This window comes from Gavialis gangeticus, unplaced genomic scaffold (genome assembly GCF_001723915.1).
Source record: "Gavialis gangeticus isolate Ggan-Ray unplaced genomic scaffold, GavGan_comp1, whole genome shotgun sequence".
In the NCBI taxonomy this organism is placed as follows: Eukaryota; Metazoa; Chordata; order Crocodylia; family Gavialidae; genus Gavialis; species Gavialis gangeticus.
In genome coordinates, this window is record NW_017729027.1 from 36,667,142 (window position 1) to 36,693,200 (window position 26,059).

Genomic DNA, 26,059 nt, shown 5'->3' on the forward strand with positions numbered 1-26,059 from the left:
AGTTTGCCGATGACACCAAACTCTGGGGTAAAGCATCCACACCTGAGGACAGGAGGGTGATCCAGGCAGATCTTGACAGGCTCAGGAAATGGGCAGACAAGAACCTGATGGTGTTCAACACCAAAAAATGCAAGGTTCTCCACCTTGGGAGGCAAAACCTGCAGCATCCTTATAGGCTTAGCAGTGCTACGCCAGTTAGCACTAAAGATGAAAGGGACTTGGGGGTCATGATTGACCACATTAATGAGCCTTCAGTGTGATGCTGCAACTACTAAAGTGAACAAAATGCTGGCTCGTATCCATAGATGCTTCTCAAGTACATCCCGGGACATCATTCTCCCATTGTACTCAGCCTTGGTGAGGCCACAGCTGGAGTACTGTGTTCAGTTTTGGGCTCCGTAATTCAAAAGGGATGTGGAGAAGCTTGAGAGGGTGCAGAGGAGAGCCACGTGCATGATCAGCAGTCAGGAAAACAGACCTTAGGATTAGAGGCTGGGAGCCATGGGGCTCTTCAGCCTCGAAAAGCACAAGGTCAGGGGTGATCTGGTGGCCACCTACAAATTTATCAGGGGTCCTCATCAGGATCTGGGGGAACATCTGTTCACCAGAGCCCCTCAAGTGATGACAAGATCGAATAGTCACAAACTCCACCAAGATCGATTCAGGCTGGACATAAGAAAGAACTTCTTCACTGTCCAAGCCCCCAAGTTTTGGAATAGACTCCCACCGGAGGCAGTTCAAGCACCCACTTTGAACGCCTTCAAGACATATTTGGATGCTTATCTTGCTGGGATCCTATGATCCGTGCTGACTTCCTGCCCCTGGGGCAGGGGGCTGAACTCAATGATCCTCCAGGGTTCCTTCCAGCCCAAATGTCTATGAAATCTATGAAACATAGACTTCCTGCCAACACCTGGTAAAAGGTGTTACTATATACTGAATTGACTACTGCTTCCACCACAAGAGGGGAAAGACTATAAGAGACTCAGGTTTTATTCTGGTGAGAATATGGGAGCATGACCTGACTGGAGGTGTAAGCCACAACCTGAATAACAGTTGTTCAAAAGAAGAGAGATCTAGAGAAGCCACAACATCTAGGTTTCTTCAGTGCTCTAGAGCTGACTATGCCATCCTGTTCCCAAGTAGTCTGAATCCATTAATGTTCAATGGGTACCTCACTCGCAGAGCTGGGCTTAACATAGGGAGGATTTCTGGAGAAAAGCAGAATATTTGACTATTTTATTGCTCATTGTTGGCCAAGTTTTCATCTTTATATGTGGGTTTGATTCTATGCCCAAGTAATTTTGTTTCAGACAATTGTTAAGGCCCCTGGAATATGCTTAAGAATATTTTGAGCTAAATCAATAAATAAAATGAAAGGGGTCCATCTCCACCACCACAAAACATAAAAAAGGAAATCAAAACAATGTGTGTTATCACAGAAGCCAGTTCAGTTGAAGAAGCTACAGGTTATTTCTAACCAGAAGTAACAAGATCTTCATCCTATCAAAAAAAAAAATCTAACAGGTCAAACATTTTGTAGTTTTTCTTAAATATTACACTTCCCTGGCTACTTACATCTTCATCTGGATCCTCCAATTCTTCTGCTTCTTGCTCAGGACTAACCCTCCCTTCCTTCCATTTTTCATTGTCTGAGCTGAATTTGTACAGATTGCCACCATGAAAACTTTCCTTTCCCCTTAATGAAGTCCAGCGAGAGCTCTGAGAACTCCAATTGCGACCACCATAGAGTTTAGGAGACTTGGGAAGCCATTTAATAGAATACTGTAAAGAAAAATAAGACAATATAATGGGCAATGAATAGATTTTTTTAAATGTTAATATCCATATAACAAGGAGATAATCCAGCAAGTATTATGGAGCACTTTAACACAGTGTACACAAGAGCTTGTACACTTAACATGTCTTTATGTCAAGAGAGACACTTTCTCAGTCAACAGGCTCTACTGGTAATATGGGGCATGATCAAAAGTAATCAAAATTAATAAAAAGTTTTCCATTAAGTTCAACTGGGATTGAATCAGCCCCAAAGTCAGAAGAGCTAACTGCTCACAATAAGCAAAGCATAAATTACAAAGTTATTTGTAATAGCACCATCTACTGGCCTCTCTAAGTAGATATGTTAACTAGTCTATTAAGAACGAAGAGCAAGACGAAAAGGTTACCAGTAGTTTTCTGCTTCTCTTCTATCTTTTAATTAAGAACCACAAACGGTCAATTTTTCATTTTCACCTCCCTTTGAATACATTATTTGAGAAGCACCCATTATAAGATAAAATGTTAGATTAACCTTTTAAAAGAGCACTGATTTCCAAAGCATGGTGAAAAACGTTAAGCATAAAAAAGTAAATCTGCAAACTCTGCACTCTACTAAAATTAACCCACTTTTCATAACACAGAGAAAGTATTATTGATTTACTCCACTTAAAAGTCATTGAAAAATCCTAACCTCTCCCTCCTATACATAAAATAGATTTCATAGACATTAGTGCTGGAAGGGACCTTGCAAGATCATCGGCTCTAGCCCCCTGGCCAAAGGGCAGGAAGTCAGCTGGGGTCAGATGACCTCAGCAAGATAATCATCCAAACACTTCTTGAACATGTTGAGAGTAGGTGCTTGCCACTTCTGAGGGGAGTCTATTCCAGACTCCAGAGACTCAGATGGTAAAGAAGTTTTTTCTTATGTCCACTTTAAGATGGTCTTCCAGCAGTTTGTGATCATTTGACCTTGTCTTCCCTTGGGGTGCCCTGAACAGACGTTCTCCCAGATCCTGATGCACACCACTTATGTACTTACAGGCTGCCACCAAGTCCCCTCTGAGCCTACACTTCTCCAAACTGAAAAGTCCCATGCCTCTCAGCCTCTCCTCACAAGGCCTGCTCTCTTGACCTCTGATCATGCATGTGGCTCTCCTCTGGACTCTCTCAAGCTTTTCCACATCCTTTTTAAAGTGTGGAGCCCAGAGTTGGATGCAGTACTTCAGCTGCAGCCTCATCAAGGCTGAGTAAAGCAGGAAGATGACATCTTGAGTCTTGTTTGAGATGCATCAGTAGATGCAAGCCAAGATTTTATTTGCTTGGCCAGATGTGGCATTGCATTGGTGGCTCATATTCATCTTGTAGTCAGTCACGATCTCCAAGTCTCTTTCGGTCATGGTGCTAGTGAGTGTAGCCTATAGGTATGATGTGGGTTCTTTCTCCTGAGGTGGAGCACCTTACATTTCTCTGTGTTGAATGTCATCAGGTGTTGGTCCGCCCACCTTGCAAGCCTGTCCAGGTCAGCCTGAATCTCCAGTCTATCCTCTAGAGTGACCGTGCTTTCCCATTTCAGAACTTTTTACCGTTTTACAAGATGGGTATTCTAGAAAATGTGCACTTTAAAATGAGTGGAAGCCGTTACAGATCAACAAATAGACACACTCTCTCTTTGAACTAACTCAAGAGTCCTGAGATAATGACGAGCCTGGAAAAGAAGTGGAAGGTCAGGAAGTTAGTGATGGGTTGGCATCAAGACATTTAATGTGCACTTCCATAGTGTCTTCTATCTGAGGATCTCAAAAGCATGTTAATCCAAACTAAAGACAAATAATTACTGTAATTCATACAGGCAAAGTTCTGTGTTTTTTTAAGGGATAGGGATAATACCTTTTATTGGAATAACTGCATAGACAAGCTTTTTGGGCACAAGGTATCTTTCAAGTTCATCAATATATTTCTGTTTTACAGATGGGACAATAGGCACAAAGACATTAGAAGTCTGGCATGTTCTTATGAGAAGCTTACGTCACATTAATACTTCAATTTTCTTGCTCTTAAAATAGTTCATCGTCTAAATCTACCAGAGGGAATACAGGAAATCCCCATGTTAAAATCTTCACTATAGGTAGATTTTTAAAAATTTCACTAAGTTAAATTTTTTTTTTAAATGTCAAAATATTCCAAAGTGAGAGACAACATTTGGCTATCCAACATTTGAAAGGCTTCTGATTTTCAGAGGTATAGGTGCATAGCATTTTCTGAAAGGTGGTGTATGATATGCCATTGCAGTAAGGACAATCCAGAACTGAAGGGAAGCACAACCACTCTGAATTTCTATTGAATATCTTGTTCTGAATCTGCACATTTTCATTTATGTAAAATTAAATAAACAGCTAACAGTTGTGAAATACAGGATTGCATTTGCTAAATGTATGCACTAGTCAATTACAAATGAGACACCCATAAATAATGTAGGAAACATTAAACCTTTCTTTCATTATGTCTTCTTTTAGACACCTACTGGATTAACTGCCCAGTCTAATCTTGCTATGGCCAAAAGAACATGACACATTTTCACACTAGGTCCTATAATACAATTCACAAATAACTTAGTTCCTAACTACTGCAAAAAACTTTTTCTGTGCTTAAGATAATTCTTCCTTGTGAAGGAGAGGCAAAAATCACAAAAGGGTTGTATTAAGATCATCTGTACTACTTTCACACTGAATTTCCCACTGAAAATATTCTAAATTCAAACTAAAATATTGTTTTAATCTTTCTTTCCCTTTCAGGTAGGGAAAGTATATCAATAACTACTTTATAACACACAGCATGCAAATACATGCCAGACACATGCACTAGTGAGGCACAGATATGAAGAGAGAGTGAGCAGTAGAAAAGGATCCTTCAAGAATATCCCATCTTAAACACATGGTGGCACTCACAATGTTTAAACTGCTATCTATCTAAGTTTAATAAAAGGTTTTCCTATTGATTTTTTTTCTCTTTTTTAATGCAGCATTATTAAAGTCACATGATGCTTTTTCACATGTGGGCATGAGTAGTACTGGTGTCAGCACCCCAGGGATTACAATCTATATCAGACATAATACATCAAAGGAGGACAATAGAAGGATTAGGAAGGGAGCATAGGAAGGCAAGGGTTGCAGTGTTGAAAGATCTTGCAATATGATTGTTAAACAGGTTGTTCCTCTTAAAATGTTTCTTCCTTTGTAATAGGAAAAATAAGCAACAAAACTAGGACCTACACAATGATAATAGTTCCATGAGAAATACAGGACAAAGGGTCAGATTCTTCACAGACTTTTTTCCTAATACCTCCCCAAAACAGAAATCTAAGCATTTCCATTACTCTACTTCAATGGGGACCCTTTACCTCAGATGCAGAAAATCAAGAATTTCTGAATACTTTCTCTCACTTGTCAGAGTACTCAAAATTGCAGACTAGAAACAACTAATCAACAAACTGGGTTTAAGAAAACAAAGGAAACATCTGCATTAGGGGCTTTCACTCATGAAGACTTAGGAAGACAGAAGGTGGGATTCTCCATGGCATTTTTTGCTGTCATTTTTCAATTCACAGCAGTATAAGAAAAGCTCCTGTATCCACCACTCTGCATATTCCTCTCAAGAAAGGGTTGGAAGATAAGAACTCTAACCAGATATATTGATTATATGGAAAAATACATGGGAGATCCTAGATCTGCAGCATGTCACTGGAATATGAATTCAATTTAGAGATGGGTTTGGCTGTGGATCTGAGCTTCTCTGACATTTAGAATGTTTAAATTGTTGTATATTTTGCATCCAATTTCATTAGAAACCCCTAAAAGCAGAGTTTATTGTGAATATAGACATAAGTGTGGGGAAAGGTATGGAGCTTTTTTATTTTTCAAAGGCTTATTGCAGGGTGATGTGCATGGAATAGAGAATGTTCAGTGTTGTACAGATTAGAAAATCCAGAGGCAAGCTCCAGATAGTGGTTTCATGATCCTTCTCCATGTTTGCATAAAACCATGTGAATCAACAACACTACAGAATACAGCAAGTTCTTAGTTATATTCACCACAACACAGCAAGCAAGGAAGAGAATAATAGAAAAATAGGGTAGGATGGTCATCTAGTCCAGGGGTGGCAACTTGTAGCATGGATGATGACACAGGAGGGCATTGGTAGGCTATGTATATGGCATGTAGTAGACTGGGGAGGGAACAGGCAGCACCCTGGCAGATAGGACAGGGAGAAGAAAGCAAACCAGTAGCTCAGCCAGAGAGCATGGGGCAGAGAACAGGAAGCTGAGCAGCAGATCAGATATGGAAAAGGAATCAGAGTGGTACTTAGGGAGGATGCAGAGCTAATTTGTGGCATGCGTGACCTAAAGATAGGCATTCACTGATCAAGTCCAACCAGCTCAAGGCAGAATCATCTCTGCTTAAACCATCTCGGACAAATGTTTGTCTAATTGCACTTAAAGGATCTCCCAGCCCAAGACCCATGACTGCAAAACTCAGGCTGGGAGATAAGGATCTCCCAGCACTGGCCCTGTGGTCATAGAGCTGATGCTGGATGATAAGGATCTCCCAGCCAAGTTCTGGTTGTGGAGCTGGCGCTGGGAGTTCCCTGCTGGTGGAGGATCACGGAGCTGAGCAAGGAACAAACTCCTCAGCCTGTTCCCTGCCCAGCTCTTCACTTGTGGAACTAACCAGGGAACAGGCTCTCCAGCCCCCACCTGTGACCATAAGCAGGGGCTGGGAAATGTCCCAGTCAAGAGCAGGTCCCAACCTTGCAGCCTGAGATCAGGCAATTGAGGCATGGAGCCTGAAAAGAGCTGCAGGGCTGATGCAGGTCCCAGCCCCCTGCCCTCTCCACTGGTATAGCAGCTAGTAGTGAACTCCTAACCCACTACTAGCCTCCCTCCCCTGCAGCTCTTTCCAAATCTCCTGCCCCAATTATGGAGCCAGGGCTGGGAGCTCCCTGCTGCCAGGGTAGGGAGACATTGTCCTTGCTCTGACAGCAGGCAACCTCCCGGGGGCAGCAACAATGTCACAGCCCTGGCCAGGAGATAGCCTTATGCTCCGCCTGGTGGTGGCAGGGTTTCATTGCAGCACTACGGGAAGTGGAACCAGTTTGCTGCTAGCAGCAGCAAATCTACTCCCACGTCCCTACATGTGTAGATGCCCACCCAGGAGCATTTACACATGTGTAGTTTATTCATAAGTAAACTGATCTCAGATCAAATGCATGTGTAGATGTGCCAGCTGAGACTATACTAAATCTGTGAAATGTTAAGCAGCATTAAAGTGAGAATGTAGTGTGAGCAGTCACTCATTAAGGGTTAATACCATTTCTTGCCTATACCTTTCTGCCTTACTACTAGAGGGCTGGAAAGCAGGGACATGATTAGGGGCCAGGATACCTGGGCTCTTTCCCTGCTCTAGGTGGGTGGACAGGGCAGACAGTGGTGCATCCTGGGGTGCTGGAGGACTGAAAATTACGTGTTTTATCTCCATAGAGCAGACTGAAGTTACTGTAATACAAGCTAGGTAGTACGTCCCAGAGTTAACCCTTGCCTGAAAATGCATAACTTTGAGATGCACAGAGGGTATTTAGCATGAGTTAAAGAGATTTAATGTGGGGATGCTTATGTTTTAAGTGCCCTTAGTATGATCTAAGTGTAATATGTAACTTCACCCTAAATTAATCTGTTCCAGTGCTTAACTACCCTCATGCTTTAAAAGTTCTTAAGTCAAACCTAAATCTCCCCATCTGTTACCTCCTGTCCCATTCCAGAAGTCAGAGAAAAAATGATTACCATCCTCTTTCTAAAAGACCATTTATTATTTGAAGGTTTTTCAAAACTGTCTTAATCTTCTGTTCTCTTAACTAAATAATCCCAACTCTTTCAATCTTTCTTCACAGGTCATACTTTCTAAATTTCTGTCATTTTTTGGCTCTCCTCTAGATACTTTTCAATTTGTTCATATTTATTGTAAGCTGTGATGCCCAAAACTGGACACAATATTTTAGGTACAACCTCACCAGTGCTGAAGGGAATAGAGGAATCACTTCCTGTAACATACATACAACAATTTTCTTAGTACATCTTAGTATTTTGGGGGAAAAGATTCTACATATTCATCTAGATTTCTAGCATCCCATTTTTTTAATTACTGCAGCCTAGTTAGCCATTTCCCATTTGGTATTTGTGCATTTAATGGCTCCTTTTTTTTAAATGTAGTACTTTGCATTTGCCTTTACTGAATTTCATTCTATTTTTTAACACAAGTTTTCCAGTTTATCAAGGCCACTTTAAATTTTCATCAGTGCCTGTAATATCCCTGTAACCTTACTTGACTTGGTGTCATTAGTAAATTTATTAAGTGCAAACTAAATTTCACCCTCCAATTCATTAATGAAAATATTAAACAATACTTGGATCAAGGACAGACCTCTGGAGAAATCCACTTTCTACCTTCAACCAATTTGACATTGAGCCATTCCTGATTATTCTTTCGGTACAATTATACAACCAGTTCTATATCCATCTGAAATAGAGCACAGGGTGCTCTGTTATTCCCAGGGGCATGAGCAGCAACCAGGCAGCCCATAGCTGGCTGTTATCCCAATTAGGCAATGATGCCTGATTGGGGAACAGGGCCCAACTTTTACATATAAAGACTGAGCCCTGAACAGCAGGGCAGCACTCTGCTGCCAGGAGCTAGAGAGACATCACTGGCTGAGCTGCCCCTGGTGGGTAGTTAGATCAATGCATGGGGAGCCCAGGCTCACTGCAAGTACCGAGGCAGGGTCCAGGTCTGGTGGAGGGAACTGAGACAGTGCCCAGACTCGCAGTGAAGTCTGAGGTTGCAATCGAGAGCCAGGAGTTAGGCTCCACGGAGGTAGGGCCCTGAGCTTTGGATACCTGGTAGAAGCTCCTGGGCAAAGGGATAATGGGTAATAGATCAGAGAAAGCAAGTGGGATGGGGCTTGGAGCCCTAGTCCCACACTGGGAGGCTTGTAGGCCCAGAGTGAGGTTTGGAGCCCAGGGAAGGGGCTTGCAGGCCCAGAAAAAAGCTTGAAGGTCCAGGGATGGGGCTTGAAGGCCAGTATATATATTGGGAATATGATAAAGCCAGGTGTTAGGCCATGAAACATCTGTGAGGCACAGGACACAATAAGGGAAGGTTGGAATTGTGTACATAGGCCCTTGTCATCAGGGCAGATAAAGGGTAGCCTCTCACCTGATGAACATCATTCAGTCATGAACATCAAGGCGTGGCAGAAAAGGTAGGCAAGTAGGCCTACACTGAGACCAGCCTGGGGACGTCCACTTGTTAGTAGACAAACTGAGTGAATGGATTTGAAAGATAAAGGCGACTAGGAAAGTTTACAGTTCCTAACAAACATTCCAGTAGTATTGGAGTCTAAAAAAGAAACTATTCCAATATGTTAGTCATATTAGTCTCATCTTTCTAATACGAGTTCAAAATTATTTATTTTGCCTCAAAATCAAAAAGGAAGCATACAGGCAATGGAAGGGAGGGGAAGTCGCTAGGGAAATATGCCAAAGAACAGCAAGAATTTTCAGGGGTAAAATAAAAATCAGGAAAGCAAAAGTGAAAAACAAGATATATTTGCAATTAATGTTAGACAATAATAAAGGGGTCTAAATATGTAAGACATAAAGGATGATCTGACCACAACTGACTTCCTGCCCCTTGGGCAGGGGGCTGGACCCGATGATCTTGCGAGGTCCGTTCCAGCCCCAAGGTCTATGAAATCTATGAATCTATAGTAGTTTCATCTAGACCATATTTTTAGCTTACTTTTGGAATACCTTGGGAGAGGTGCTTGGCCAGGTGGATGGGTATGAAGCGGTGTCTGGGAGTGAGACAGGTAGGCAGGGGTAGGGGCAGGGCTGGTATCACAGGGCAGTGACAGTGTAGAGCTGGGGCTTGGGGTAGAGCAGCAATCTGCTTCCTGCACAATGCTGCAAGTGGAACCAGCATCCATTTCAGGGAGATACAGGGAGTAGATTGCGACTCTACCCCAGGTTCCAGCCCCATGCTGCCACCATCCCATGATCACAGCCCCGCCCACCTGTCCTGCTCCTCAAATGCCACCTGCGGCCTCTTCCCATCTGCTAAGCCAAGTGTGCCCTGCCTGCAAAGGTCCCAGACTGGTCTCCATGGAGACCCCACCCACACACTCTACCCAATGCCCCCAGTGGTGAGTGCAGGGCAAACAAGCCTAGAACAGGATAGGATCAATTGCTCCCCTCTACCCTCCAGTGTGCCACACTACACCCCACCATGCTGCATCAGCACCCTCCTCCCCCCAGTTCTCAGCAGCTCACCAAAACTCCTTAAGTAGCCTTCCAGCCCAAATAATTGCCCACCCCTGGCATAGACCATGTCTGGTGTATCTTGTGCCCACACATAGATAAGCAGCATAAGGTAGTAGTTACAGGACTGGATGCATCTGGATAACCTTTCCATACTGATGGCTAGAAAATGGTATTTGGAGTTTGCTTTTGGGAATTGGCTTGTAGGTAAAGTATATATTGCATTGAAACAATGGTCCAGGGGGAATGGCAAGGGTTAATTGATTTCTAAAAGCCTGTTTGTGACAAAGTTTCCTCCACAGCCCACAGGCAAGCAGCAAGCAGACACACAGGCTGAGAAATTGAGGACATGTACCATGCTGTTCCATAACATGACCAGTGTACCCAAACAAATATAAGGGACTCTGCAGGTCACAGTGCTAAACTGCAGAGTCCTCAAGATTTATGGTTTTGGTAGATGGACCAAATTAGGAGAAACCAGTAAAAGCCCAAATTAAGATGTGTGCATGTGATGGGTTTGTGAAACAAAGGAATATGCTGACAGGACAGAACATGGACATTATGATGGCCACAAGGAGACCAATTAACAATGCCTAGGCATGAAGAGTCATCAGAGGGGAGAGAATACAAAAGGAAGGATTTCAGAGCAGCAAAGAATCCCTGAGAGGGGAACATAAGGCCATCATGGACAGAGGACACACCACCAGCCCATCTCACCCACTCCACTCTGGGGAGGTGGGCCTCAGTCTTCAGCCTCCAGGCTGCTGACATCTGACATTCAAGAACAAACCTCAGGGTGAAGTTTGTATACTGGCTAGACATGGCTTAACACTGTGACAGCTCTAGGACTGGTAGATATACAATTGTTTGCATTATTCTTATCTGCTGTCACTGTATCAATAAAATTCACCTATTATTGAATGGAGAGGTTGTGGTACGTCTGAGGCTTTGGGTCCACCCGGAACAAGGTATCTGGGTCATAATCCAGTACCAACACATACCATCTTCGGTTAGGCTTTTAGTAGGCAGGAGACTCAGTGAAACAATAGTTCAAGCTGGCAGCTAGGTGCTTCTATCCCTGACATATAAGAGTCACCAATCTCTACCACCTTTAATTTGTTCTTGAGAGTGGTAACTATGAACTTCCAAGCCTTTAACTGTGCTTGCTTTTTACCTCTTCCAACAGTAGGGTTGGCTTCTTGTCCTGTGATGGCCGGGGTTCATACTCATTCTTCACCTTGATAGATGGGGACCCAAAGGACACTGTCTCCAACTTTCTGAGTAGGCAAATCTCTATTTCCCTGGTGGTACTGGAGTCTTCTAAGAGCATGATAGTCTTCCAGGACTCCTTGTGCTTCATGTCAATAAACCTCCTGTTCCAAGATACTTAGCTCCCACCTCTTGCAAGTATCTTACCCATTTCCTGATGGATTCCATTAACAGGCACCTACCATTCCAGATGCCATCACTTTCATGGCTAAGTGACAGAAATCCCATTCCCCAAATCAAGGCAAGAACTTCTGAGGCCAGGAACCCCACCCAAACAGAGCCCCCCACAAGTATGGGTAGAGGAAGAGTTGAAAGTGATGCTGGTTTTAATGATTCAGCATCTCCCAGACATTGCTTTTTCTGGTCTTTGAGAGAGCAAAAATGTTCTAATGTAATGTAATTCAGTGCTAAACAATGCTTCCAATGTTAATTATACCAGCTGTACCACATCAAGATATTAAGATCATCACACAAATAGGGCTGGATATAAATAGCTGTAGCAAACTGTATAGTAAAACCCAGTCACCAAATGTCTGTTTGCCAGCTTGTTGTATTCCAGGAGATCTGGTTGGCTCAGGCCTGCTACCTAAGATAACCCAGTCTCCTTGTTAAGCTCAGGAGCTGTGAGCTACTTCCTCAAACAACTGTGTAAGAAACAGGACATAGAGTACAAAGTACTAACCAAGCAGAGCAAAACACAAATTCTCACCAAAGCAACCAAGACTTCTTTCTCTTCTCCCAAGCAGGAGTTCAAATTCAGGGTCCCCTGCTACTTGGCCTTCTTCCTGGTTCCTTGTATCGCTACCTTCTGATTAGTACATTCCCTATGGCTAGGTACAGTCATTACACTTTTACCAGTATAAGTGATAGGAAACAGGTCTATACCCATGACAGAACAGAAGTTTGGCACGCATAGACTTGTTTAAAAATGGCGGAACCTGATCTAAGATTTGCTCCCACCACCAAAGGGTGAACATGTGTTCTGTTTACTACTGATCTAAACAACTTACAGAAAATTGCGCAACTTAGACGGATTCCGCCTTGGCCTTTTTGAATGTCTGAGCCTCCTAGCACAATATATTTAACAACAAAAATGGAGTTTTCTTCTTCAAAGTATTTTACTAATACTGGTGGTAATCCTTATTATATCCAGGGAACTAAATAGATAAACACTCATCCATATTTTCTAGGTGGAGTGGTTGAGATACAGAGATGCTAATGAGCCACAATTTTATCTAAACATCAAACGTTCAAAATTTTGAAATGTTTAAATAAAAAAAGGGTAAGTCACATAATAACATAGGATACTGGATAAGATGGACCTATGGCATTTCTTATGTCACACAGTGGCAGAGAGTGGATGCTGAAAGAAAGAGTGAACAGGTTATGCCCAGGGTTTTTCCCACTGTATCTCTCTGGGTCTCATGTTACTTTAAGGAGAGTAACTATAGATGATAGAATCCAGACAGCTGAATACAGGCTAACTACAAGAGGGAAGGCAGCAAAGAAAAGCTGCCCATATGAGTAAAGGGGCGCATCTGCAGTCTGATCAGAACTCTGCTAGGGAAAGATGGCTGCATGGGAATAGGGAGTGAGGGATAAGAGGTCATGATTGCCTATTTCAGAGCTTGCTGCTAGGCAGAGGGTCGAGCTGAGCTGGAGCAGCAGTCATAAACTGCCATGGAAACCAGCTGCCAGACTCTCAGGAGAAATCCCTGAAGATGGCTGAAGTACCACCTCACCAGGAGGCCCAGGGCTTGGGCAGTAGATAAGCCCAGAGTCTGACCCAGAAAGGGAGTCTCACCCTGCAAGCCATGCGGAGAGGAGCCCCTGGTCAGGAAGACTGCAGAAGGATTTCTGGTTGACTTCTGAGCTTCCCTATGGACTGCCAAAAGGACGCTGGTGGTTTACAGAGACATACAACCCAGTGTAATGGAAGCCTTGCTGCCCTGGCAGTAAGCTACTGTTAATATTTGGACTTAGACAAGATTTAGTCTGTGTTATAGCCAGCAGGCTTATTCTTCCATTGCAGTTCATACCGGTGGTTTAGGTTAGGACTATCAGGGTTCAGGGACTCTCTGGTCCCAATAGTGCCTGAGGGCATGATAGTGTTTGACCCCCACCAAAGGCCAGGGGGTTCAGATAGAGCTAAAGCAAGCTCATTGCCCAAGGAAGAATAAATATAGGGCCAAGGGGCCAACACAGAGTCAGATCAGGCTCAGCACCCACAGCAGAGCAGAGACAGGGCTGGGGGGCTCAAAGAGAACCAAAGCAGGCTTGTTGCACAAGGCCAGGTGGAAACAGGGCCAGAGGCTCAGGACCAAAGTAATCAAGACTAAAGCTGGAGCCCAGAAACCAAATGCAGCACAATGGGCCCAGGCTAGAAGGCCCAGCTAGAGAAAAGGCGTGCAAATTAAAAAGGCCCAGGGAATGAATGTACAGTAACACCTACAAGACAAGAGCATGGCTGGAGGGGAGGTTGGAGACAATGAATAGCCCTTTAAACTACAGGTGCCCTGGGGTGTAGGTGGGGCAAGAGAGCCCATCCAGGTAGGGGTTACACCAAGATCAGTGGGGTCCAAAAGGGACCTGCTGGTGACCAAAAGTACTGGAGCTTGCTCTAGGCATCCTTCTTGTCTATGAACAAGTACATCAAGGCATGGCAGATGAGTGAGAAGCGGAGGGCACCCTAAACCAGGATCAGGGCAAGGGTTACATGGTCACCAAGGAACATCATGGCCACCCCTGAAACCTGAACCTTCCTATACTCTCTTACTTGCAACTTCCAACATATAAGGGCTAGGACGTTCTTATTCAAAAGCTGTATCTCTAGCTCCCGTGCTCATTAGCTACTAATTCCCCTTTCCTTCAAGAATCTGCCCAATCCCTTTTTGAATCTGACTAAACTGTCAGCTTCCATAACATGTGGTGATCATTAGTTCCATACTTTAGTTACATACTGTATAAGTAAGAACTTCCATTTGTTAGTTTTAAACTTTCTACCTACTAGTTTCATTCTGTGACCCTCTAGTCCATGTACTGTGAAACACAATAAATAATAAGCCCCTATTCATTTTCTGTTTGCCATTCAGTATTTATAAACACTTATCATGTCCCTCTTCAAGCATCTATTTTCTAAACTAAATAGGCCTAGTCCCTTTAGTCTCTCTTCCTATGGAAGCCCACCATATCACTAATCACTCGTTACCCTTCTATGTACCTTCTCTACTTCTTCTATATCGTTTTTGAGTGTGGGGACCAGAACTGGACATAGTATTCAAGGTTAGGATGCACCACAGATTTATATATAAAAAAAGGGTACATAGAATCATTGAAAAATGGGCTTGGAAGGGACCTCAGGAAGTCATCTAGTCCAACCTCCTCTCAAAGCAGGACCAACTCAACTAGAACATCCAGCCAAGGCTTTGTCGAGCCAGGCCCTAAAACCTCCAAGGATGGGGATTCCACCACCTCTCTAGGTAACCCATTCCAGTGCTTCACCACCCTTCCAGTGAGAAAGTTTTTCCTAATATCCAACCTAAACTTCTCTTGTTGCAACTTGAGACCATTGCTTCTTGCTGTCATCTGTCACCAATGAAAACAATCTACTCCATTCTCTCTGGAACCCGCCTTCAGGTATTTAAAGCCTACTATCAAGTCCCCACTCAGATTTTTCTTCTGCAGACTAAACAAGCCCAGTTCCCTCAGCCTCTCCTTAGAAGTCATCTGCCCCAGCATCCTAACCACTTTCATTGCCCTCCGCTGGACTCTCCAACTTTTTCATATCCTTTCTATAGTGGGGGGCCCAGCACTGGAGTTTCCTACACCTCTCCCATCTTCCCCCACACCACACAAGCCACACAGACACACACACAGACAATCCCCCATCCGTTGTTGACTGCAGGAGAGGACAGTGTGTTCCAGAGCCACAGACCCATACCCCACATACGCCACACAACTCCCCAACATACCCTATGCCCCCCCACACAACCACATGCCCTCACAAACTCCTCCCATACCCCCACACACACCCACACTTCACCATATACACCCCACACCCCCACCATACACACACACAACCCACCATACACCCCCATGATACACATACACGCACCCCACAATACACACACACACAATATAAAAGACTAAGAATTTATTTTGAGTAATTATGCAATCATCTCTATATACAGTACACAAACACAAATCATGACCAAAAATGTTGTGATAAAATTAAAATATGTTATAGTAGGTGCCTGACTTTTAGTGTATGATTTGGTTTTTTTCCTGGTTTTTAGATGGTAAATTCCCCCTCCCAAAAGGAGTATTTCTGAGGGCCAAGGGAGGGACTTCTGGTGGCAAAGGTCAGGGGTTAGGGGTGGGACTTCTGATCCCAATATGGCAGCCAGGGGACAGGGCACCTGTCAAGGGGCAGGGCTATCCGTGTGGCACTCAACAGCTCACCAGAACTCATTAAGAGGTCCTCCACCCAAAACAATTGCTCACCCCTGCCCTAACCTGTTCTTTCACCTCTGAGAGCTGCTCACCTTCTCCCCAAACTGTATTGCCCAGTACAGTAGTCTGGGAGCTGATCTTGCCTGTGAAGACTGAGGTAAAAAAGGCACTAAGTATGTCATCCTGTTCCTCAACATCTACCACTAGGTTGCCTTCCCATTCAGAGGGACCCACACTTTCCCTGATGTTTCTCTTGTTGCTAATATACTTGTAGATACCCTTCTTGTTACCCTTCACATCTCTTGCTAGCTGCAACTCCAATTGCACTTTGGCCTTCCTGATTTCATCCCTGCCTAGTTGTTTGTCCAAGCTTCTACTTTTTGTAAGCTCCTTTTTCATGTTTAAGCTCATCAAAGTGTTCTATACTAAGCCATGCTGGTTGCTTGCCACGTTTGCTATTCTTTCTGCAAAAGAAAGGCAGACTGCCACATGCAATGCCTCATTTGGATGTGTCTGGAGTCTTAGAAGCTTGACCACCCTACTTTCTCCTACAAATGGATCTTGAGCTTGTTTGGAGGTTTTACCATGGAAGAGTAGCTATAATATACCCTTGACTGAAGAATGGCACTTCTCTAGTTTTGGAAGGTCATCCTCTTTGATCAAGCACACAGCTTCAAGAGGGCCTCACATGGAGTGGTGAGGGGGAAGTGGATGCCCACCTAGCCAGCCAGATCAGCCAAATCAAGCCTGGTGATCAATGGGGTGACAGATGTCACAGCCAGATCATCCTCACCTGATGATACTTTGTTTTGTTTACAATTCCTTTTTTTTTTTTTTTTTTTAATCTATAACATTTTATTAGCCTTTTAATAGCTGCTGAGCACTGAGCTGATGGTTTTAGCAAACTGCCCACAATGACTCCCAGATCTCTTTCCTGTGTAGTAACAGCTAATGTAGAGCCCATCATAGTGTAGGTATAGTTTGAGTTATGTTTACCCTTGTGCATCACAACACTTATCTCCATTGAATTTCATTTGCCATTTAGTTGCGCATTTTCTCAATCATGCCAGATCCTGTAGTCCACCTGGGTCTCTACCAGTTTAAATAATTTTGTGTTATCTGCAAATTTGGCCACCTTGCCCTATTCCAGATCATTTATAAATTCATTGAACAGCATTAGTCTGAACATAGATCACTGCCTTGCCCCCCACCCATTTTCTACTCTCCATCCTGAAAAATGACCATTTATACTTACCTTTTGCTTTCTATCTTTAAGCCAATTTCTAGTCCATGAGCATACATTCCCTATAATTGCATGACTTCCTAATTTACTTAAGAGCTTTTGATGCAAGACCTTGTCAAAGACTTTTTGGAAGTCTGGATATACTATGTCAACTGGATACCTGCTTATTGACATCCTCAAAAATTCTAGTAGGTTGACGAGGCATCAATTCTAGTAGGTTGGCAAGGCATTCCTTAATTCCTCCCCAGCAGGTTATGTTCACCCATGTGCTGAACATTCTGAAAATGTTTTCCTTTTTTTTTTCTTTTCTTTTTTGTTGCTTCTACTAATTTTCCAGGAACAGAAGTTAGGCTCACTGGGCTGTAGGTTTTTTACATATATAATATATATTTATATATATAATTTTGATGGATACTATTGATGTTTATTTTTAAGCATTATTTTGAGTTTTGTCAATTTAAATTTTCAAAATGTCTTGAAATTAGGGCTCAGGGGCAGACAAAAATGTAACTACTGTAGTGCTGCTGTCAGCTAAGTAACAGAGCTGCCACCAGTCCCAGTTCTGCTTCTTCTTAGCTCAACCATCTGCTTGGTCACTTCCTTTGTTCCCAGTCCCCTGGGGTTCCTGGCAGTTGCAGCCCAAACTACAATTAGCAATGGCTCTGTAGGACCATCATTTTTTTTATTTCCCTTTTCCATACATTTCAATTATTTACAATGGATTTTTTTCCCATTGGTCTGAGTGTGTGAGGTGAAATTGATGCTTATCAATGTTCACCAAAAAAAATTGAATCCTGCCAAGCCTAGTTCCAGTTTTTCTCAAGAAATACACAAAATGGTTGAAAATTATTTTATACATTATGGTCGCCTGACCTACAATTCTGTTTTCCTTTGATACTTTAACAGGAAACAACTAGTCAAGTGAACCTCCTAACTTTCAGAGATTCTTCATCTACCTCCACCTGTATATTCTTAATGTTTTCCCAAGCGGTTCTCATGGAAAATTATTGTTTTTTTCTCTCACGCTCTTGTGTGCTTAGAGGACGAGCTGTCCTTGTGAAGTATAAAATTACACGGTGTGCATCTACTCTGATAAGATCTCTTTAATAAACCCTCTAAAAGAATGAAGTTCCTTCAGGCAAAAAGACTTACAAGATCCACATACCACTGTAAATCACCTTTACTAATGAAAAATAACATGTATTATAAAGAACTAAATGTAACTTTAAATGTTAAGCTTAATATTTGACAAGCTAGATTCATTAATAAAGTTAAAAAAAAGCCACAAGCAACAACAAAAAGAACATATAAAAGCCAAATAATTACTCAAGATAAATGATAGTCACCTCACTTAAACAGTTAGATTAAAGAGAAAAAAAAATCACTTTTGTAACAATAATACTTGCAAATCAGCCTATAATTGTAAACAGGCAGAATGCCATTGCATGGAATATTTTTAATGAAATGTATACAACCTAACTCAAAAAGCTTAATTTCACATTCCATCTTATTTCTTTCCTAATCTTAAGAAAAGTTTATTACATCTTTAAATAAATAGGAATTGTGCAAATATAGAATGTTTACATTTTGAAAAAGTCCTCTCAACAATACGGTTGAAATACTGTTGTAATACTCTTCCCCTGCTAAATATTAAGTATAATCTGAGGCTGTCTAACTGGTAGCCTGATGACTGTATTCATCCCACAAGGGGTTAAAATGCTGCTCTGGTGTTCAGGATCTCTGGGCCTCCCCTTCCTCCTCCTCCTGCTTCCTGGGAGTGAGGCAACAGGAAAGTGCTACCTTTGAGACAGGGGGAGAGCCAGGCTGGCAAGAGAGGGGCTGGGTTGCTTACACTTTTCATGCAGCAGGACAAAGGCCATATTGCTAATGTTGTTGGGATTGCACAAGTGGCAGAGTGCTGAGCTGCTTGCACCATGCATGCAGCTGGCGAGGAGAGATGGACAACTTGCACTGCATACTTGGCAAGGGAGGGGAAACTGCTCAGGCTGCCTGCACAGTGGAGAGTCTATGGCCCATCGCCATCCAGAAGCTGGACAGCCATGGCATAACCTCTAGCATTGTACATTATCATCATTTATGTAATTTTATTGATGAAAAGATCTCCTCCAAGTGCTTTACAAAACTACAATCAAACTGTACACAGGCTGAACTCAAATAGCGCATAGCAACATAACTAAAACCCAGCAAACCTCAAGAACAGGAAGATATTATTTGCAGTTAGCACTGCAGTTTCAGGAGGTAGCCAGCTTATACTGGATTTTTCATTGGGAAACCTAAGTGAATACTTCTCTTTTCATGTTTGGTAAAGTTTTTATGTAGTAGGTGGCTCATCTACTGATGCATCTCAAGTAAGACCCAAGATGTCATTCTCCTGCCTTATTCGGCCTTGGTGAGGCTGCAGCTGGAGTACTGCATCCAGGTTTGGGCTCCACGCTTTAGGAAAGATGTGGAGAAGCTTGAGAGAATCCAGAGGAGAGCCATGTGCATGATCAGAGGTCAAGAGAGCAGGCCTTATGAGGAGAGGCTGGGAGGCATGGGACTTTTCAGTCCGGAAAAGTGTAGGCTCAGGGGGGACTTGGTGGCAGCCTGTAAGTACATAAGTGGTGTGCATCAGGATCTGGGATAATGTCTGTTCAGGGTGCCCCAAGGGAAGACAAGGTCAAATGGTCACAAACTGCTGGAAGACCATTTTAGACTGGACATAAGGAAAACCTTCTTTACTGTCTGAATCTCCAGAGTCTGGAATAGACTCCCCCCAGGAAGTGCTGCAAGCACCTACTCTCGATATGTTCAAGGAGCGTTTGGATGATTATCTACTGGGGTCAACTGAACCCAGATGAATTCCTGCCCATTGGGCAGGGGCCTTGACCCAGTGACCTCATGAGGTCCCTTCCAGCCCTAATGTCTATGAACTCTGTAGTTGGTAACTAGCATATATAATAAGCTAACTTAATTCTGTATTGCACTTTTTTTAGATGTTTATATCATATCAAATGTTTCAGACTCGGGACAAGAATCTAAATAGAAAATGTGAGAAATCTCTCCATGTCCTTTTTCCCACCTCTCTCTCTTACATACACACACAATCTTTGACCATGGGTTTCAGAACTTTAGGATAAACAGCAGTAAGAAGTAACAATCTTTATACAGATAAAAGTGTGTTTGCACAGTAGTTGTCCTGATTTAGTTAAATGGATGCAAAAACTGAACAGATTGGACTTGGAGGTTTGTGAGTCTTCTCTTATCAAAGTGATAATATAGCCTGATAGTATCTAGATTATGTAGCATGAGCTTAATGTAGCAATGATGTTCTGAGATGCAAAAAAAAAAAGTTAAAGACAGGTGAACAATGGTCCATATGAGAATACTTTGAATCCTTGAGGCAGCTGTCAGAGGCCATACAGTCTAGGGATGTGGTTGTCATGGGGGACTTTAAGTTCCCTGACATCTGCTGGGTGGAGCAGTCAGCCAAATACGGCCATTCACGTAGGTTCTTAACCTGCGTGCAGGACCTAACAGAGGAGGTATACGGTCCCACTAGGGGGAATGCCTTACTGGACTTGGTGTTGGCTATAGCGGCTGACTTTGTAGGGGAAATGCAAATTCATGGTCGCCTTGAGGATAGTGACCACCAATCAACCAAATTCACCATATGGCATAGGGTGGGTAAGATAACTAGTAGGGTGGAAGTGATTGATTTTAGGAAGGCTAATTTCAGTGTGCTTAGGAGTCTAGTCAATGACTCACTGCAGGAGAAGATTATTGGTGAGATGGGAGTCTAGGAAGGGTGGTCATTCCTAAAAGAAGTGATCCTTCGGGTGCAGAGGGAGATGATCCCAGTAGGAGGGAAAAGGGGGAAAGGAACCAAAAAACTTCCTTGGCTAAACAGGGAAATCCAGGGGAGCCTAAGGGCAAAAAAGAAGGCATATAGGTGGTGGAAGCAGGGAGAAGATCATACCTACTTGGCCCGCGCTTGCAGGGAGGCAGTTAGAAAAGCCAAAGCAACTACAGAGCTGAGGCTGGCAACACAAATTAAAGTAATTTTTTAACAAAAAAGTCTTTTTTTTAGGTATGTAGGGAGTAAAAGGAAGACGCAGGGCAGCACAGGACCCCTACTGAACAAGAAGGAGCAATTAGTGACAGACAGTAGGGACAAGGCTGAGCTGTTCAATGAGCTTTTTGACTCAGCATTCCTGAACAGGGCTCAAAATAAGTCTCCTAATAGATTCTTAGATGGGCATCAAAGGGACACCAGCCTACTAACTGTCGACACTGACTTGGTGCAGAGTCATTTGGATGGACTGGGTGCATTTAAGTCAGCAGGACTGGATGAACTTTATCTGAGAGTACTGAAGGAATTGGCCGGTGTCATAGCAGAACCACTGGCATGGCTGTTTGAGTGCTCGTGGTGCTCAGGTTAGGTCCCAGAGGACTGGAAAAAGGCTAATGTGGTCCCTATTTTCAAGGGGAAGAAGGAGGATCCAAGTAATTATAGGCCAGTCAGTCTCACCTCCATCCTTGGAAACGTCTTTGAAAAGATTGTGAAGGATCATATTTGTGGGAGTCCAGTGGGAAAAATAATGCAGCAATGAAACCAGCATGGATTCATAGCAGGTAGATCATGCCTGACCAATCTGGTTTCATTTTAAGACAGAAAATGCTTAGATGCAGAAGTAGGGGTGGCTGCTGTTTTCTTGGATTTTAGCAAGGCCTTCGATATGGTATCTCATCCCATTCTCATAAATAAATTAAGAGGCTGTGATATAGATGTTTACATGGTCTGGTGGGAGGAGATTTAGGCTAAAAAACTTCTTTACGGTAAGGGTGGCCAAAATTTGGAATGGGCTTCCAGGGGAGGTGGTGCTCTCCCCTACCTTGGGGGTCTTTAGGAGATGGCTGGATAGGCATCTGGCTGGGGTCATGTGACCCCAGCACTCTTTCTTGCTTAGGCAGGGGGTCAGACTTGATGATCTGTTGAGGTCCCTTCCAACCCTAGCATCTATGAATCTATGAATACATAATCAATTGAGAAAAAGCTGGGAAAATCCAGAAAAGTAAAATATTCAGTTTCAAATCAATATGATCGATGTTTCTGGGCTTTGCTTGTTGCTACACAGAGCCATGAAGGATCTCCCCCCTTCTGTTGGTACATGTCAGGGGAGGGGATTTGCCTTCCTCAGAAGCATCGTGTGTTGGATACAGCCAAGGGTGGGGATTTTTACTGGGGTATGCCAATGCACCTGCTGGAACTAAAACCTGGAGGCTCCTGACCAGAAGGTTTTGCTTCACTGTTTAATATAAACTAGCTACATTTGGGGTCAGAAAGGATGATAATATGATTGTTATGGACTGTTGGGTGTTTTGCCTTCCTCTGTAGTGGGGAATGTGGCCATCTTCCTTGGGTGTCTCAAGCATATTTCTACAACTTTTGCAACAGCAAGACACTGGCCACCACTGTCCCTCTACTTTGCCTGTGACAGGTTAGGGTACTATGTTTTGTGGTTCTGGGACAGGGTTGCCTGAGTAGTTTTAGTAATAGGCTAGATAATGATTTGCTTTGGATGGTTTGGATAGTGATGATTCTGCTATCAGATGACCTGCAGAGGTCCGTTCCAACCCTGCTCTTTAATGATTCTGAGACTTGACCTAAATAATGAGGGCATATTGTTCAGGCAGGAGTATAATAGAAGAAAAGAGTTCTAAAGTTATAGTCCATGAAGACTATATTTTGCCCATGTAATCCAATTAGCAATGTCAGTCAGAAAACAAAATAGAGAAATATTGCATCTAGTAATGATACACCAGAGGTGGGCAAAATATATCTCATTGACTGGATTTAGCCGACATTTTGTCCAGCCTCCAGCAGCTCCTTCAGTCCCACCTGGCCCAAGCTCAGGGGGCAACCTGGACTATGGCACACGTGGTCAGTCCCACCATCCCCATGTGTGCAGTGGGGCTGAGGTGGCACAGTGGCTGGACTCATTTCCTGGCAGTGGCTTCTTCTGGCAGCTGCCACCATCGAACCTGGCCTTGCTGCCTGAGCACCATGGTCTGTCTACCCCACAACCACTGAGGGGCTAGGCAGATGGGATTGGACTGCAGGTGGCAGGGAGCAGTGTTTGACAGTGGGATGGGTGGGTGAGGCCAGGATCACGGGGCAGGATTGTGGGGTGGTGACAGTACAGAGCTGGAGCCAAGCCACAATCCACTGCCTGCATGGACCTGCAACAAGTATGGGTTCCATGGCCAGGGGTATGAAGGGAGTGGCTCCACACTATCACCACCATCACTACCTCTTGGATGCAGCTCCCTACCCACCCATGGCTGCATCCTGTCCACCTGGCCATGCACCCTGTGGCAGAAGGCCACCTCTGTTTCTCCCCAAAAGCTCTGCTCTGTGACAATTTGGTTAAGATGGGCACTGCAGAGGGTACACACCTTACCCTATCTCTTTAGATAACCTGAGCTGGATACATTCCTGAGGGAGGGGGGAAACCTGCTTCCTCTGCCTATGTGACTGGCATCACATACCTGGGTGAGGGGCTTGGGCTCCCTGGGGAGCTAGGAACTACCAGTGTGCCCAGCACCTAGTGATGCATTTCAAATTGGTTGGCTGACAGCCAACAGGTCCTGGCCTTCATTGGACCAGGTAAATGAGGTCATAAGAGCTATATAAGTTAAGGACTGCCCAGGAGGAGGGTACAGCAGCCATGAGAAGGACTCAGAGAGAGAAGAGCTGGACCATCGGAAACTTGCTCTCTCTCTCAAAACTCATAATCAAGGAACTGCCTGCCTCTAGAGGGAATCTCCACCTGCCTCTAGATGATACTTGTGAGTAAACTACTTATGAATTAACTAGACATATAGCTTGCGGTAACTCAGATGCATGATCAAAGGCTACCAAGCCATGCCAGTTTGCTCTATGGGATTTCTCTGATATTGCTTTACCCTGTACCCTATTCCAACCCTACCCCTTGTAAGCAATAAAGTTTTCCTTTGTACCTAGTGTGGAAGACTTATTGGGAGTGGATCTAGATTATGCCTTGGGGTCCCCCTGGTTCAGCTGACTAAGGGAGATCACTAGTTGTGCTTCTGACTGAGGGAAGCACCCCCAAGTGCTTGAAGCGAGTCAAGTACCCTCGAGGGCTACTAGGCCTGTGTTACCCAGGGGATGCAGAGCCAGAATCAAGCCCAGCCCTAGGTGGTGGCAGTTTTTAACCCCACGCTAGCGGGTGTGCTCCAGGAAGGGGGTTAGCCAGACGTGAGGTGCTTCCAGGGAGGCACTCAGAGCCTGGAACATGGTCAGGTGCAGTGAGGTGGGTGGCTTAATGCAGGAGCACCCCCTACTGGTCCACCACACACCCTGACATGTATGGGTCCCAGCCAGCCTCCAAGAAGACCGCAGGATCACAGGGCAGTGACAGCGTTGGGCCAGGGCCCAGGGCAGAGCTGCAATTCTCTCCCCACACACTAGGCCTGTGCAAATAGGTAACTGTTCAATCTGGCCACTTCGGATGCCAGTGATCTGATCCAGAGCTCCAGACCGGGTTCCCACTTCGATCCAGCTGAAGTGACTCCAAAGCTTCAGAGCTGCCTCAGAGATCTGGCCATAGGGTATAATGAAGAATCAATTAAATATCTATAGCTTTGTTTTGTGTCTGATTTGGATGAAACTTGCAGAGGTGGTAGCCTCTGCTAAGAGCATTAAGCCCGCCAAGGGTCAAGAAGATGGGTGCAGGGGTTTGGGGGGGGAACTGTACCCCAAATTCTTGAAAGCAACACTCATGTCATATGTATGTGTTACACCACAGGGGGGTGAAAACTGCAGGGGTGGTAGCCCCGAGTGAGGCCCCAAAGCTTGCCAGGTTTCAAGATTAGTGCAGGGGTTTGGGTGGGGGGGGGAATTGCACCTCAAGCTGCTGACAGGCAAAACTTGTGACATGCGTGACACTGTGTGTTAAGACGCAGAAGGGTGAAAGCAGGGATGGCTGCTGCGGCCATGAAGCCTGCTAGCTGTCAAGGAGATAGGTGCAGTGCTTCTGGGTTCTGGGGTCCTGCACCTCTAGCTGCTGACAGGCAAAACTTGTGACATGGGTGCTTGTGCAACTGTGTCCGTCTTGGGGTGGGTGGGGAGGAACTACTGCAGGCCTGGCTGCTAAGCTACTGTGTTACCAGTTACCAATCAATTATGATTCACTCAGGGACCAGCTCAATACACAGTACCTAGCTAAAGTAGCCAGCTAATTAGCAACGATTAACACCTACAAAACCACAGACTAAGGAGAAGAAATAATCAATACAGACAATCAACTGCCCCAAGACAGAGACAGTCAGTTGCACAAGCAGCCATGTCACGAGATTTGACTGTCAGCAGCTAGGGGTACAGGGCCCCAGAACTCCTGCATGCATCTCCTTGACAGCTGGCAAGCTTTGTCACTGCACCAGGGGCTACCATCCCTGCAGCTTTCACCTTGTTGTGCCTTAACACATACAGTGTCACCCATGTCACGAGTTTTCTTTGTCTGCAGCTTAGATGCAGGGGCTTGGGGGGAACTGCACCTCATCTCCTTGAAACTTGGCAGGCTTTGTGGCCTTAGAAGAGGCTACCATCCCTGCAGTTTTCACCTCCCTGTGCCTTCACATTTACAAGTGACACTAGTTTTGCTTTCAAGAGTTTGAGGTGCAGTTTCCCAGAAACCCCTACACCTATCTCCTTGAAACTTGGCAGGCTTCATGCCCTCAGAAGTAGCTACCATCCCTGCTGGTTTGATCAAAATCTGCCAATAACAAGGTTGTAGGCAGTTTTGTGCTTCCCCATTATAGTGTATGGGCAGACTTCATGCTCTCAGCAGAGGCTTCCACCCCTGCATGTTTCATGCAAATCAGACAAAAACAAAGTTATAGCTATTTTACTGATTCCCCATTATACT

General features: G+C 44.1%; 1 protein-coding gene across 1 annotated transcript in view; it reads right to left on the reverse strand.

Annotated features, from left to right (window-relative positions):
• LOC109299831 overlaps nucleotides 1-11,504 on the reverse strand; it is a 28,433-nt gene extending 16,929 nt beyond the window's left edge. Inside the window, exons 1-2 of the mRNA XM_019520339.1 lie at nucleotides 11,319-11,504; nucleotides 1,579-1,785 (exon numbers count right to left, since the gene is read on the reverse strand). Coding sequence (XP_019375884.1) covers nucleotides 1,579-1,785; nucleotides 11,319-11,504 — 393 coding nt within the window. The remainder of the gene's footprint in view (nucleotides 1-1,578; nucleotides 1,786-11,318) is intronic.
• Nucleotides 11,505-26,059: the final 14,555 nt, after the last annotated feature.